At 41.5% G+C, this 15,565-nt stretch overlaps 2 protein-coding genes across 9 annotated transcripts in view; one reads left to right on the forward strand and one right to left on the reverse strand.

Moving 5' to 3' along the window:
- Positions 1 to 5,209, reverse strand: part of ZNF283 (zinc finger protein 283) — a 47,413-nt gene extending 42,204 nt beyond the window's left edge. For 4 of the 8 annotated variants that reach the window (XM_032614169.1, XM_032614168.1, XM_032614170.1 and 1 more), the window contains exons 1-3: positions 5,134 to 5,194; positions 1,761 to 1,827; positions 1,364 to 1,451 (exon numbers count right to left, since the gene is read on the reverse strand). In XM_032614169.1, the coding sequence (XP_032470060.1) occupies positions 1,364 to 1,451; positions 1,761 to 1,792 (120 nt within the window). In that variant the 5' untranslated portion in view covers positions 1,793 to 1,827; positions 5,134 to 5,194. Of the gene's footprint in view, positions 1 to 1,363; positions 1,452 to 1,760; positions 1,828 to 3,312 lie in introns of all 8 variants that reach the window. The other 4 variants (XR_004347036.1, XR_004347035.1, XM_032614171.1 and 1 more) reach the window with 4 other exon arrangements.
- Positions 5,210 to 7,551: 2,342 nt separating this feature from the next.
- On the forward strand, positions 7,552 to 8,194 carry LOC116744451 (proteasome maturation protein-like). Its single transcript, XM_032614236.1, has 2 exons — positions 7,552 to 7,897; positions 8,115 to 8,194. The coding sequence occupies exons 1-2, from the start codon at positions 7,552 to 7,554 to the stop codon at positions 8,192 to 8,194; spliced, it is 426 nt and encodes a 141-aa protein (XP_032470127.1).
- The last annotated feature ends 7,371 nt before the right edge of the window (positions 8,195 to 15,565 follow it).

Genomic DNA, 15,565 nt, shown 5'->3' on the forward strand with positions numbered 1-15,565 from the left:
AATTAAGGATTATCATTAAGCCTCAAGTGAACCATGCTGTGAGATTATATCATCAGCATTTTTCCTTATTATGATGAATCGAATATGTAAAATGTTTTTATTACCTGCAATTCAGTTCATCATGTGGATATATGAGATTAATGACTATTATACATTCAGGCTGAACAAAACTTCCAAGATTTTCTTAATTCTAGGAGTCTATTATCAGCCAGTACTTAAGAATCTGGATCATCTTTTTACATGGTAACTTCAACCACCTGTTGCTTAACACATTCCTTGTTCCCGAGGTGGAGGATATTGATAGAGTATATCAGACACAACACAGGTGTCACATCCTGGTCAATAACTAAAGAGACTTTGACACTGGTGTTTACTGATAAGGGAGTCCCTGGAAAGAACCACTCACTCCCCGCTCTAATCCTAAAAGCTTGCAAAGCATGTGATCCCATACAAACTGAGGCTATGACGAAGAAATCCCATATTCCATCTTGTCTTTCTGGAAAACTCAGGTCTGTGAAGAAGTTCCACGTTTTCCTGTGTGGTCCAAAGGGACCCTCATCACTAACTCATCACACCGCAGACCTGTCTTGGGAATGAGAAATTCTGATAATGGAAATGGGGCAGCCCTGGCCGAACAAAGATGGAAGTGATAACAAAAGGCAAGACCCAAGACAGCCTGCCATGGATACGTCCCAGTTAAACACCAAAGCTCTTCCAGACAATACACAGACTACTGAAACTGTTCTCGTGGGTGGCCATCCAGCTGGCTAAGGGCAGAGTATCCTGACCGACTTCTTTGCTAGCTGTATCTTAGCCTGAAAAAGAAAAACAATTGGGAGAACTTCAGCCATTTTTTTCTAGATAGGACATGAACTAATCAGCATCTTAGCTTGAAAAAGAGAAACTGTTGCTTTCCAAATGTCTGCAGTCTTTCATTCTCTCCTCTTTCCTTCTTCTATGAAATCCTCTTTGTGCCTTTGAAAGATTAACTCAATCTACTGTTGGTTTTCCTTGTATACAAATAAAAGCGAGCTGATTGTTCTCTATATTTCTTTACATTACTCTTTGATAGACACTCAAATATTTCCCTTAAAGGACTCCATTCCTTCACTGCTCTTGATGGAAGACTGAACCGCAGGAGATGTTGAGTAATGTGCTCAATGAATATGATGGCACTGATTGGAAAAGGCACAGAGGGAGGACGCTGGGCTGTTTGGCATCATCCTTTACTGGAACAGAAGGAACCGAGAAGCAGGTTCAGGCATGGGGTTCTGTTAAGTAGAAAGCTTTAGGGTTAATTCAGGAAAAGATTCACATGACCTAAAAATCGCAACACTTCAAGGAGAGAGAAATACCAACTTACATCAGTCATGGTTCTAGAATTGCAGGAACTAATTAATGCTCCATAGGGTTCCTCTACTGGTGAAGCACAGAGTCCAGAAAAGCCAGAGCTGCAGAAGGAAAAAGAAGCTTTAGATCAGGTGTGCTTAAGTGATCCTGTCCTGCCTTAAGCAACTGAATAAAAATACATCAAAATATTAGAGATGATTAACTCTACAGGATACAATTTTAACTTCCTTCTCTATACATTCCCTGGATTGCTGAATTTTTTGCAACACACCTGCATTAACTCCATAATCAGAAAAATAAAGATATTTCCAAATGTAGAAAACTGAGTGACAGGGAATTCAGTCATTAGGAAAACTGAACAAACAGGCCCAACACTGAAAATCGGTGGGTCTGAAACAAATGACACCTACCAGCTCTTCAACATCTTGTAGCTGTAGCTCATCACTACAGTGAGACACTTTCACTGTCAAGATTCTCCTGTGAATGAACACAAATTATGTTAAGTCCCCTTAAAGTCACAGCAAGGAAATATATGCATATAAACAGAACAATATTTGGTACAGAGTAGATACTTAACAAGTGTGGCTACACCTCTCTAATTCTTCACTGAATGGTCAATTTAAAACATTTGGATACAATCCTTGAAAAATGTCTTTCAAAACTGTCTCTTATTGGATGGGATCCATATATAACTCATAATATTCTTAAGTACTTTTGTTCATAACTATAACTATTGCTTGATATTTTATCATTTACATTTTCCCTTCTTTTGATTCTTTATAAACATAATGTGTATTAGGTGCATATTATTCCATCAAACGGTATACTGCATTTACTTAACTGTTTCCATGTCATTGGATTCTAAATTTGTAAAAGCTCCTTCCAAGCTATTATAATTTTATTCCAGACAAACGGAACTAGATCTTTTTGGGGTCACACATACTCGGTAATCTCATGAAATTAGGGACACTCTGCCCACTTAGAAAATTAATTTACAAATATTTACAAAAATTCTGTCTCTATTTCAAGGGATCTGTGATCACCTGGATGCTTATAAATGGAATAAGAAGACCTCAGGTTAAGACTTCCTGTTCTAGACCATTTGAGCCCCTGGTAACTTTTTCAAACTTGCAAGCACCCACACAATCATTTTATTTCTCTTCATATTTTGATCTATAAAAAGTTGATGTGGAATGATCCAGAATCACCACATAACAGCAAATCTTAATATTTACTAAGCCTTCATATTTTGATCTATAAAAAGTTGATGTGGAATGATCCAGAATCACCACATAACAGCAAATCTTAATATTTACTAAGCCTTCATATTTTGATCTATAAAAAGTTGATGTGGAATGATCCAGAATCACCACATAACAGCAAATCTTAATATTCACTAAGCCTTCATATTTTGATCTATAAAAAGTTGATGTGGAATGATCCAGAATCACCACATAACAGCAAATCTTAATACTTACTAAGCCTGTATCATGGGGCAGGCACTGTTCTATGGAGCTTTACACATATGAACTCAACTTACATCATTATAACTCCATTAGGTAGGTATTACTTTGTTCCAATTTTGTAGACATGGCACAGAGAGCCTGAGTCATTTATTTACACTCACACAGCAAGTAACAGGTAGAGCTGGATCCAGATGCTCTAGATCCAGAGCCTTACTCTTAACCACAGCACAGTACTACCTCTCAGAACCCGCACAGAATTGGACCTGAAATAACTCATGTTTGGCAATGCTACAGATTTCTACCTAAAAATTATCTGAAAGTCTCTGCCCTTGTGGGTACAAACTGCAAACCACTACTGTAATAGGGAAGAACCTTTATGTTCTATTACAAGTTAATCACTAAAGATATGTTGCCTATAAGCTTAAATTATACATAATGGCCCATCTCTGGGAACCCTGCCTAACCCCCCCAGGTAATGAGCATTAAGCTAAAATACCTTTGTTTAGCTCACAGGAAACATCCTGACCAGATCCACCTACGAATGCCTACAGGGAGGAAAAAATTAACACATCCCCTCCAGAGGCTGATGGGAACCAGGAAATGTTTGACTCCACTCCCTCCCCTTTCAGTATAAAAGAAGCCTGAATTCTAATTCAGGCCAGATGCTTCTTTGGGACATGAGCCCACCGTCTTCTCAGTCTGCTGGCTTTCTGAATAAAATCGCTATTCCTTGCCCCAACAACTCGTCTCTCGATTTATCGGCCTGTCCTGGGGCAAGCAGCTTGAGCTTGGACTCAGCAACACTATGCTCAAACCTCAATCACATTCCCACCCCTGAAAGCCTCACAACATTGTAACTTACTACCTGAAATAACCGATCCCCTCCTACCTTCCCTTGCTTTGAAAACCATGACTGTGGAACAGATAAAAAATAATTTGCATTCAATACCACCTAAATGCTAATCTCCTCAAGTAATCATAGTCTAAAATAAAGCCCTAACATCCCACCTCCAGCCCACCTTCTGGAGGTGGTGTGCTTCTATACCATCAGAATGCTTAGGGACTTCCCTGACGGTCCAGTGTTAAGACTCCGCTCGTCCACTGCACGGGGTAGGGGTGGGTTCCATCCCTGGTCGGCAAACTAGGATCCTGCGTGCCACGCGGTAGGGCCAAAAAAAAAAAAATTGCTTAGAAAGGGAAAATGTACTGGAGGATGTGAACAATTTGCCATATGAACGGATGGCTACTGACTGAGGAAAAGGACAATGGGGGGCCTCTGGGAAGAGGGAGGCACCAGCATGATGGGTTATTCACCAGAAGGAAGACCCAAGATAGACACTACTAGTCAAGTGTCTTGAAAAATGGTCAAGATATTTCTGGTTAAGGAAAGCAAATAGCGTCATGATCTAAAAACAAAAGTAACTATGAATAAAAAAGAAACACAAATTCACCTGAACCTTGATTTCTAAATATGCAACAATTCTGTCCTTTTCAGGGTCCTTCTCAGAAACCCAGCAGCAACTAGGGTTGGGGGGGGGTGGGCGTTAGGGGCAGCAGGAGGGGGTGGGGAGAAATCACGAGACACCAGTATTTCTCGGAACACAGACAAACCTAACTAAAACCAAAATAAAACACTCCCCAGGGCCACATCTGCCTTCATCCACACATACACAAACGGAATTCAAAGGGAAACTGGAATTGAGTTGACAGCAGTTCTTGGGGACAGAGGTCTGTTTGTAGTGGAGCTGAAACAGGTAGCTGGTCCCCCAAGGAGGTGATTTTTCTAGGAATCCTACCTGTGGGACCTCCCCAATCATGTCTTTCCAGGAGCCTGTCACGAGGACACGTCCAGGTGTCAAATTTTCATCCCAAGACTAGATCTGTACTTTCTTACTGGAAACGTACATTCTAGGGCTTAGTCCTGGAATTCTTTTCTTGCGGTCACTTAACTCTGGCAGCCCCTAAGAGAGTCTAGAAGGAACCTAGAGCATCCCGCCCAAGCAAACCACACCTACAAACAAGGCCACGCACTTCATGACCCCGTCACACATTCCCAATAGCACACACCGTTAGGGAGACACACCCCGGCCCTGTCACGCCGTCTGTCACACACCATCCTTCTCAGCCTCTCGCTCACACACAGGCTTGAGGCTCCGGACACGACTCGCCCTGTCCGCTGCCCGGGCCTTCTCACCTCGAGCGCCTCCCAGTGTCACCCCCACACGCACTACTGGTTCCGACAAGGCTCTGGCGAAGTCCGCTAAGCCCTCCCACCCTCACCCGGCGCTGATCACTTCCTCGGACGCGACCAACTCACGGCGCAGAGTCCAAAAATCTCGAAGACACCGGAAAGGGACCCAGAAACGGAGGTTAGTTTGGGCCCAGAGGCTCATGGGAAATAAAAGCCGGAACATCCTCTGAGGCTCGGAGCCCGACGCTTCCAGGCGCTCTCCGCAGGCAATCTCGCCCTGCCCCGAGAGGTCCTGTGCCCTGAGACTTCTGGGAAATGTAGTCCGCGGCAGACGAATCCCCAGAAGCTGGGAACCTGGACCTTCAGAATGCTCCCAGCATGCAACTCGGCTCCGCCTATCAGAGACGCCTTTTCCAAAGCCCACCCGAATCTCTGGTCTTAGGTGGGAGGAGTAGTTTGAGTCTTGGTCGAGCCTAGTGGCTCAGTAGTCTTTAGCATGGCTCTGGGCGAATCAAGAGGTTCCCAGCGAAGGCTGAGGAATGCATTCTGGAGTCCAGAGCGGGGGCGGGGGGGTGAGGGAGGAGGCGCGTGACCAGGGACTTAGGCCTCAGTGAGCGGGGGCATCCTGGGTAAAGTCCGTGAGAATGACCCTGAGCGGGGTCACGAGCTTACCTGGGCACGAGAGATTGGAGCAGGGTCTGGCAGTTGAAATGATGAATGTGTCTTGCTTTGGGTGCGCTTGTGGGTCCGATTCGGTGTCTGGAACCCTGTGTAGACTTGTTTATTTTCATGGGATAGTCTCTGCAAATGTGAATCTTTGTTTCCTTAGGTGTAAGGCGGTTTGTATCAGAGGTTATATGCTACTGTTGGAAAACAACAATGAGTGGTCGTGAATGGATATTGTGACCATGGAGACCTGTGAGAAGGTCTCTGTAGGACTGAGAGACTTGAGGTCTGTGTCTTTATGTATTTCTGTTAATGTTAGTAACCGAAGATGACAATATTTGTAAGATGTTTTTTCTGATAGGCTTTTCTTTTGTGTGCATACCATGGTAATTGTGAAAGTGGAACACTGTCCAGCTGGGATTGAAAAACAGTACAGTGTTATCTAGCTTGGCATGTTAGTTTGATTATCTGACTACCAACCACTATATGTGCCTGGAAATTGTGACTGTGTGTTTTGATAGTGAGTGACAATAAACCAGTTTTGTTACCTATAAAGTAGAATACTGTTATTACATCTTCTTGGAGAATCAAATTTAATATGCAGAAAAAGACCTGCAATTTATCTGCCAAAAGATTTGGACGTTTTATGATGAATCAAAGATGTTTTGGGAAAGACTGCAAATCAGCATAACTTTGAAAAAGAAAGAAGAAATCAAAGTAACAGCCAGTCTTGGAGTGGCTGAGGTAGGCTTCCAATCTTCATGATGTTAAGAGAACTTGAGCAAATAACTTTGAGAACCCTGGATTAAAGAAATAACTTCCCATGGGTAGAGGCAGATAGATTAGAGGAAAGCCCAGAATTAGGTAATCAGATGTCCTAGCTTATAGGTCAGACAACGCAAGGAACCTGTTTGAGACTACATAATTATAGTCAATCAGAAAACTACTTGTTTTATTTTTAAGAGTGATCATTGCATTTTAAAATATTCTAAATATACAAAATCAGGTTTCCATTTCCTAGGCAGGGCCTATAGCAGTTGGCAGTTTTGAACCAAAATATCTGTAGCTTCCTCTGGAAGACTTTTTTTCTGATCTGAAATGGTAGGTAAAAACAGTTTATGGATATAGTATTAGGGAAGAAGGTAAAATTCCATTCCTATTACAAGTTCAGAATAAAGTCCCAAGTGTTCCTGAAAAAAGAGCATTTTTTAATATCTTTATTGGAGTATAATTGCTTTACAATGTTGTGTTAGTTTCTGTTGTACAACAAAGTGAATCAGCTATAAGGATACATATATCCCCATATCCCCTCCCTCTCGAGCCTCCCTCCCATCCTCCCTATCCCACCCCTCTAGGTCGTCACAAAGCACCAAGCTGATCTCCCTGTGCTATGCAGCTGCTTCCCACTAGCCATCCATTTTACATTTGGTAGTGTATATATGTCAATGCTATTGTCTCACTTCATCCCAGCTTCCCCTTCCCCCAACTGTGTCCTCAAGTCCATTCTCTACGTCTGTGTCTTTATCCCTGCCCTGCCACTAGGTTCATCAGTACTGCTTTTTTAGATTCCATATATGTGCATTAGCATACGGTATTTGTTTTTCTCTTTCTGACTCACTTCGCTCTGTATGACAAACCTTAGGTCCATCCACCTCACTACAAATAACTCAATCTCGTTTCTTTTTATGGCTGAGTAATATTCCATTGTGTATATGTGCCAAAAAAGGATTTTCTTTTCTAACCTTTTTTCCAAGTCTCTCTTTTGCTTCACCCTAATTGGCTTCATCACAGCTAAAAATCCTTAAAACAATTTCTCTGTCGTCAAAATCAATAGCATTGGGTAACAGGCTGAGAGGCTGTTTGCAGAGCTAGTTGAAGATGAATGTCAGAGGACTTGGATCTCAGCAAAAGGACAGTATTCCAGTTACTGAACTTTCAGCAAGTGGATCTTTTGAAAGTCATGATCTTCTTCAAAAAGGTTTTTCTTGTGTGAAAATTGAACTTTTGCCCAGTCATCCTCTTGAATTATCAGGAAAAAAATTCCAGCTCGACCAAGATAAAATGAACTTTTCCACACTGAGAAACATCCAGGGTCTATTTGCTCCACTAAAACTACAAATGGAATTCAAGGCAGTGCAGCAGGTTCAGCATCTTCCATTTCTTCCAAGCTCAAACCTTTCATTGGATATTTTGAGGGGTAATGATGAAACTACTGGATTTGAAGGTATTCTTTTTTTTTTTTTGCGGTACGCGGGCCTCTCACTGTTGTGGCCTCTCCCGTTGCGGAGCACAGGCTCCGGACACGCAGGCTCAGCGGCCATGGCTCACGGGCCCAGCCGCTCCGCGGCATGTGGGATCCTCCCGGACCGGGGCACGAACCCGTGTCCCCTGCATCGGCAGGTGGACCCTCAACCACTGCGCCACCAGGGAAGCCCCTGAAGGTGTTCTTAATGACCCATCAAAAAGTGAATTAATGGGAGAACCACATTTGATGGTTGAATATAAACTCGGTTTACTGTAATACAGTGTGCTGTTCATGGAAATAGATGGGTTGCATCTTGTTTAGAGTTGTCTTTTTACTATAATTTGACATGCACAACATTAGAAGTACTGACACATGAGAAAAATCAATAGCATTGCTTTCACTAATATCATTGCAGTAACAAATCTGGAAATGAAACATGCCCATCAGAAGTAGGATGTTTAATTAGGTGTGGAGTACCTATACAGTGGGATAGTGCACAGCAGTGAAAATGACTGAATTAAACAAATATGATAAAGAGTTATAGATATATACATACAGTATAATTCCATTCATAAAACTTTAAAAAGAGGCGAAACAAATGATATTTTCTGTGTAAGTGGTACATAATAAAAAACAAGGGGACTTCCCCGGTGGTTCAGTGGTTAAGAATCCGCCTGCCACTGCAGGGGACACAGGTTCGAGCCCTGGCCCAGGAAGATCCTACATGCTGCGGAGCAACTAAGCCTGTGCACCACAACTACTGAGCCTGCACTCTAGAGCCCACGAGCCACAACTACTGAAGCCTGTGTGCCTAGAGCCCATGCTCTGCAACAAGAGAAGCCACCACAATGAGAAGCCTGCGCACTGCAACAAGAGTAGCCCCCACTCGCCGCAACTAGAGAAAGCCCAAGTGCAGCAACGAAGACCCAATGCAGCCAAAAATTAATTTTTTAAAAAAGGATATAAAATTCAGGAATGTGGTAGCTACAGGAAGGCAGGATGATGAAGAGAGAAGTTGGCAAAAGGATTCAAAGTTATTTTGTGTATTCTGTTTCTTAACTGGAATGTATTTACACAATTGTATGCTTTTAAAATATAAAGAATTTATCTGTGATGAAATTTTAAAGTTTTTTATATAGAAATTGAAGGCAACCATGTGTATTTGGGTATGTATGACTGTATGAAGATGAAGAAAGTTATGGGATATATATGCCAGATTTTAAACAATACTCTACACAAGGGGAGTGTGGGAGCTTGTGAAGGTATGTGCAGAGGAGAAACTTACAGGTAAGTGATGTGAAAAAAAATGCCTGTTAAAAGTGTAAAATACATACATCTCTGTTATTTACATGTGTATGTGTTAGAAGATACTAAGAAATACTAAGAATCATTATAACAAGGTAGTAAACTTTCAGGTGTTTTCACTTGGTATTTTTATGCCTTGCTTGAACTTTTGACAAAGTCTATTTTGTATAATATAAGTATGGCCACCCTTGCTTTCATTTACAATTTGCATGGTATGTCTATTTCCACACTTTCACTTTCAGCCTCTGTGTGTCTTTAAATCTGAAGTGAGTCTCTTGTAGACAAAATATAGCTGGATTTTGTTTCTTTTTTCATTCCTTCAGCCATTCTCTCTTTCGATGGAGAAGTTTAATCCATTTACATCTAAAGTAATAATTAACAGGGAAGGACTTACTATTGTCATTTGTTAATTGTTTTCTGTTTGTCTTATAGCTTTTTTGTCACTCTTTTCCCTTGCTGTCTTCCTTTCTGTTTCATTGATTTTCTTTTCTGTGTATGTGTGTGGTGACGTGCTTTGATTCCTTTCTCATTTTCTTTTGTGTACCTTCTATAGGCATTTTCTTTGTGGTTAACATGGGACTTAAACAAAACATCTTAAAACAAGCTGTATTAACTGATAACATCATATACAAATGCTCAACACTTTTATTTCTCCCCTCACACATATTTTATGTTATTGATGTCACAAATTATGTCTTCATATTGTGTATCTACTAACATATTTTTGTAGTTATTATTTTTACTTCTGTATTTTAATCTCTATTCAGAACTAAATGTGATTTATGCACCACCATTATAATATCACAGAATTCTGTATTTGTCTATACATTTACCTTTTCCAGTGAGCCTTTTCCTTTCATATTCTTTCATGTTGCTGTTTGGCATCATTTCCACTTGAAGAACTTCCTTTAGCATTTCTTTTTTTTTTTTTTTTTTTTTTAATTTATCTATTTATTTATTTATTTATTTTTGGCTGTGTTGGGTCTTCGTTTCTGTGCGAGGGCTTTCTCTAGTTGCGGAGAGCGGGGGCCACTCTTCATCGCGGTGCGCGGGCCTCTCACTGTCGCGGCCTTCTCTTGTTGCAGAGCACAGGCTCCAGTCGCGCAGGCTCAGTAGCTGTGGTGCACGGGCTTAGTTGCTCCGCGGCATGTGGGATCTTCCCAGACCAGGGCTCGAACACGTGTCCCCTGCATTGGCAGGCAGACTCTGAACCACTGCGCCACCAGGGAAGTCCCCTTTAGCATTTCTTGTAAGGCAGGTCTAGTGGTGATGAACTCCCTCAGCATATTATCCCACTCCCTCTGGCCTGCAAGACATCTGCTGAGAAATCTGCTGAGAGTCTTATAGGGGTCCCCTTGTACATGATGAATTGCTTTTCTCTTGTTGCTTTCAAAATTCTCTCTTTGTCTTTGACTTTTGACAATTTGATTACAATGTGTCTCACTGTGGATTACTTTGGATTCATCCTATTTTGACTCTATATGACTTCACTTTTTAATATAAATTTATTTATTTATTTTTGGCTGTGTTGGGTCTTCATTGCAGTGTGCAGACTTCTCATTGCAATGGTTTCTCTTGTTGTGGAGCAGGGCTCTAGGCATGCGGGCTTCAGTAGTTGTGGCGCAGGGGCTTAGTTGCTCTGCAGCATGTGGGATCCTCCCAGACCAGGGCTCAAACCCATGTCGCCTGCATTGGCAGGCAGATTCTTAACCACTGCCCCACCAGGGAAGCCCCTATATGGCTTCTTGAATCTGGATGGCATACATTTTCCCAGATTTGGGAAGTTTGGGGCCATTATTTCCTTTCTTTCTTTCTTTTTTAAATCGAGGTAACATTGGTTTATAACATTATATGTTTCATGTGTACAACATTATATTTCTACTTCTGTATACACTAAGGCATGCCTACCACCAAAAATTTAGCTTCCATCCCTGACTCTACAGTTGACCCCCTGTTGAGAAGCCAAGATATCGAGTAATATCCTCTGAACTGAGAAGGAACTTTGAGGCTGAAATATGAAGCAGGCCACTCCATAAAGTGCAATTATGAAGTTTATTATGGGTAACTTACATACAGGCGGGAAAGATCCGCTGGATGGATGATCCAGAAGCATTCGCAGCTGCACTCCATGTCATCGAAAAGGGCACAGGGGAGTTGAAAGGGGCCGAAGCTAAAAATAGAATCTGACTACCAAGTAAGAAGCATACCCACACTGACAAGAACTGGGGATTTTTCCTGTCTCTGGGGGTCTCTTGACCATTGACCATCTGCACCAGCAAAGGCATTCTTCCAGTTTTCGTATCAGATGAAGGCAAGGGTAAAAACTGATAGGGAACTTATCTGGCTTGGGTGCATTCCTTGTGAGTAGGCTAAAGTTCAGTCACTCAGAAAAGGGAGAGGGTAGGATTGTGGGCCTGAGATGGAGTTGACAAAATGGAGTCAGTGTGGTGAAGCCACACACTCCCTGTAACCATTTCACCTTCCCGCACCCACCCCCTATTCCTTCCCCTCTGGCAACCACCACTCTATTCTCTATATCTAAACATTTGGTTTGATTTGGTTTGTTCGTTTGTTTTTTGTTTCTTTTTCTATATCTCACATATGAGCGAAACCATATATTATTTGTTTTTCTCTGATTTATTTCATTTAGCATAATACCCTCAAGGTCCATCCATGTTGTTGCAAATGGCAGGATTTCACCTTTTATGGCTGAATAATATTCCTGTGTGTTTGTGTGTGTTATCTCCCACATGTTCTTTATCCATTCATCTGTTGATGGGCACTTAGGTTGTTTCCATATCCTGGCTATTAATAATAATACTAAGATGAACATAGGGGTGCATATATCATCTTCAATTAGTGTTTTTATGTTCTTTGGACAAATACCCAGAAGTGGAATAGCTGGATCATATGGTAGCTCTATTCTTAATTTTTTGAGGAATCTCCCATCCTTTTTTCCAAAGTGGCTGCACCAATTTACATTCCCACCAACAGTGTAGGAGGGTTCCCTTTTCTCCAACACTTGTTATTTCTTGTCTTTTTGATAATAGCCTTTCTAACACATGTGAGATGATGTCTCACTGTGGTTTTCATTTGCATTTCCCTAATAATTAGTGATGTTGAACATCTTTTCATGTGCCTGTTGGCCATCTGTATGTCTTCTTTGGAAAAATGTCTATTCAGCTCCTCTGCCCATTTTTAAGTTGGATTGTTTAGGGTTTTTTTGTTGTTGTTGTTGAGTTGTATTAGCTTTAATTATTGGCCATGTGATTGAATTTGATCTGTAGCCTCCCCACCCCCGCCAAGGTAGAACCGATATCACATGGTTCAAATCCCCAACCCTGTAATCACACAGTTGGTCTTTCCAGCATGACCAGCCCCTATTCTGAAGCTACTGAGGGGTTACCTGTGAATCACCTTATTAGAATAAACTCCAGTGTGATCTAAGGGGCTTATGAATAACAAAGACATCCTTATTACTCAGGAAATTCCAAGGATTTGGAGTCTCCCTCCCAGGAACCAGGCAGAAAGGCCAGTCTACTTCTTTATCATTCAACACTGCTGCAAAGAAGACACAAATAGGTTGAAATTAAGAGGACAGAAAAAGATATACCATACAAAAAGCAACCAAAATAGAGCTGAAGAGGTTAACAAATTAATAGATCTATCAAAGGATCAAAGTAAACCGTTAAGTGAAAGGCCCAAATATAATGGAAAACTAATATCTGGGAAGTACATTATTTAATATAGTAGGAGAAAGATGGGTTATTCAATAGACAGAGTTAAGTAAATGGACTAACAGTATGTGTGTGGGAGTAATTATATACCAATTTTATTTTATATATATATATACACACGTGTGCACACACACATTTACAATGCATGGAATAATTAAATGACTCAGTGAAAATCAGGTAAATATATACTTAAATTCTGATATAGGCATGGATTTTCTAAGCATAACACCAAAGGTAAAAACACTAAAATACTGAGAGGTTTGACTCGATAATTATTTGTAAATATCCAAAAAAAAAAATGCCTGAATGGCAATAGTTATATTTTTAAAAATTGAATTGGGACAGAAAGTTTAATGTATATGATTGACAAACAGATGATAATTTTAACACAATGTGCCTGCTTCACTCAGTATTGTTTTTTGGTTTTTTTGGTGTGTGTGTATGTTTTTTTTGTTTTTTGTTGTTTTTTGAATAAATTTATTTATTTATTCTTGGCTGCAGTGGGTCTTCGTTGCTGCACACGGGCTTTCTCTAGTTGCAGCGAGCGGGGGCTGCTCTTCATTGCGGTGCGCAGGCTTCTCATCGTGGTGGATTCTCTTGTTGCGGAGCACAGGCTCTGGCACACAGACTTCAGTAGTTGTGGTACACAGGCTCAGTAGTTGTGGCTCGCGGGCTCTAGAGTGCAGGCTCAGTAGTTGTGGCGCACGTGCTTAGTTGCTCTATGGCATGTGGGATCTTCCCAGACCAGGGCTTGAACCCGTGTCCCCTGTATTGGCAGCCAGTTTCTTAACCACTGTGCCACCAGGGAAGCCCCAAGATCATCTATTTTGTAAAGAAATGGGATCACGCTATACATATTGTTCTGCTATTTCCCCTTTTCACTTGAACACAATTCCTCTACTTCATTTTATATCAGGTATAGAGATTTAACTCCTTTTTAATGTTGAATTATTATCTAACTGTCCACTAGTCACACTGGCTAACAAGCATTTGAAATGTGACTAGTTTGACTAAGGAACTACATATTAAAAATTTTATTTAATTGTAATGATTGTAAATAGCCACAAGTAGCTACCATGTTGTTCAGCATAGACTAACAATTCCTCAAAGGATAAACATTGAGGTTAATTTCAGTTCTTCAGTATTACAGACACGGCTTCAGTAAGCATTACTGTATCCACATCTTTTTCTTTCAAGTCAGCATTTTTGTAAGCTAGAATCTTATATGTAAAAATGCTGGTTGATTAAGGGTTTGCTTTCAGACATTGTGATAGATACTACCCAACTCAACTGTAAAAAGACTGTAGTCATTACTAACAGCTACCTATGAGCGTTCTCATTCCCCCACATTCTCAACAATACTGTATACCATCAACATTTGTTTTTGATATTTGTTAAGTGAAAACATGGTAAGTCATAAGTTTCCATTATCAATTAATTGCCTCAGCTCACAATGATAAGCTTAACCAAAAGACGGTGCTGGAGGCACACTGCAGGACGAGGAGGTAGGACTTTGGGAAGCTTCCCCATCCCCAGATCAACAAAACAATAAATCAGGCCCTCATTTGTAGTAACTGCCAATTCCCATGGTGTAAACAGTCCTGTCACCGCCAGTTTCTAGCTGCCAATGTGGTATCACTGAAGGTGGAGTTGGGAAGAGATGTACAGTGATACACCACAATATAATTATTTCCGCCCTACAGACACAATTGACATAATCTCAATAGCATAGATAATAGTTAGGAAGTGATGTGTTGGGTATTTATTACCTTAGTTTTCTAAATGCCTTTATTGTAACTTTTAAATACAATCAGCCCTCCATATCATGGGTTCAGCATCCGTGGATTCAACCGTTAATCAAAAATATTTTTTTAAAAAATCCCAAAAAGTTCCAAAAGGCAAAACTTGAATTTGCTTCATGACAGCAACTATTTACATAGTATTAGGTATTAGGTACGTAATACCTAATACAAGTAATCTACAGATGACTTAATATATAGAGAAGGATATGCACAGGTCACAAGCAAGTACTATGGCATTTTATAAAAGGGACTCCGGCATCCTCAGCACTATCCACAGTGAGTCCTGGAAGCAAACACCAGCAGATACTGGGGGACTACTGTAATGGTTGTGTTAACACGTCTCAATTTTTCTGAGAATCTAACCGTAGGGACCGGCTCCGGAACACTGCTACATCCATCTACAGCCATTCAGTCTGTCCCACGACTGTCACAGTAACACAGAGCCACACACACACTCACACACACCCCACCTGCTGTGTCCCCAGTGCGGGTCCAGGAGCTGGCGCACCTCAGGGACCATCAGCCTACACTGGGCCTTCCGGAGCTCAAACATGTTCAGGCACAAACGTGGTCAGGTAAGTACTACCGCTGGGGACTCACCCTAGAATCCCACGCCCAAGACGTCACTCACACACGGCAGGCGCGAGCCGGCGCTTGCGCACTGCGAGCACCGACTACAACTCCCAGAAACCTCCGGGGCGAAGACGCCCCCGGGCCCTTGGGTTTCCGATGTCTCCTGCTTTTCCGGCTCTGGACTACATTTCCCACAGGCCACTGGGCCCCAATGACCGTGGGTCTCGGAA

Source organism: Phocoena sinus, chromosome 19 (genome assembly GCF_008692025.1).
Source record: "Phocoena sinus isolate mPhoSin1 chromosome 19, mPhoSin1.pri, whole genome shotgun sequence".
Lineage (NCBI taxonomy): Eukaryota > Metazoa > Chordata > Mammalia > Artiodactyla > Phocoenidae > Phocoena > Phocoena sinus.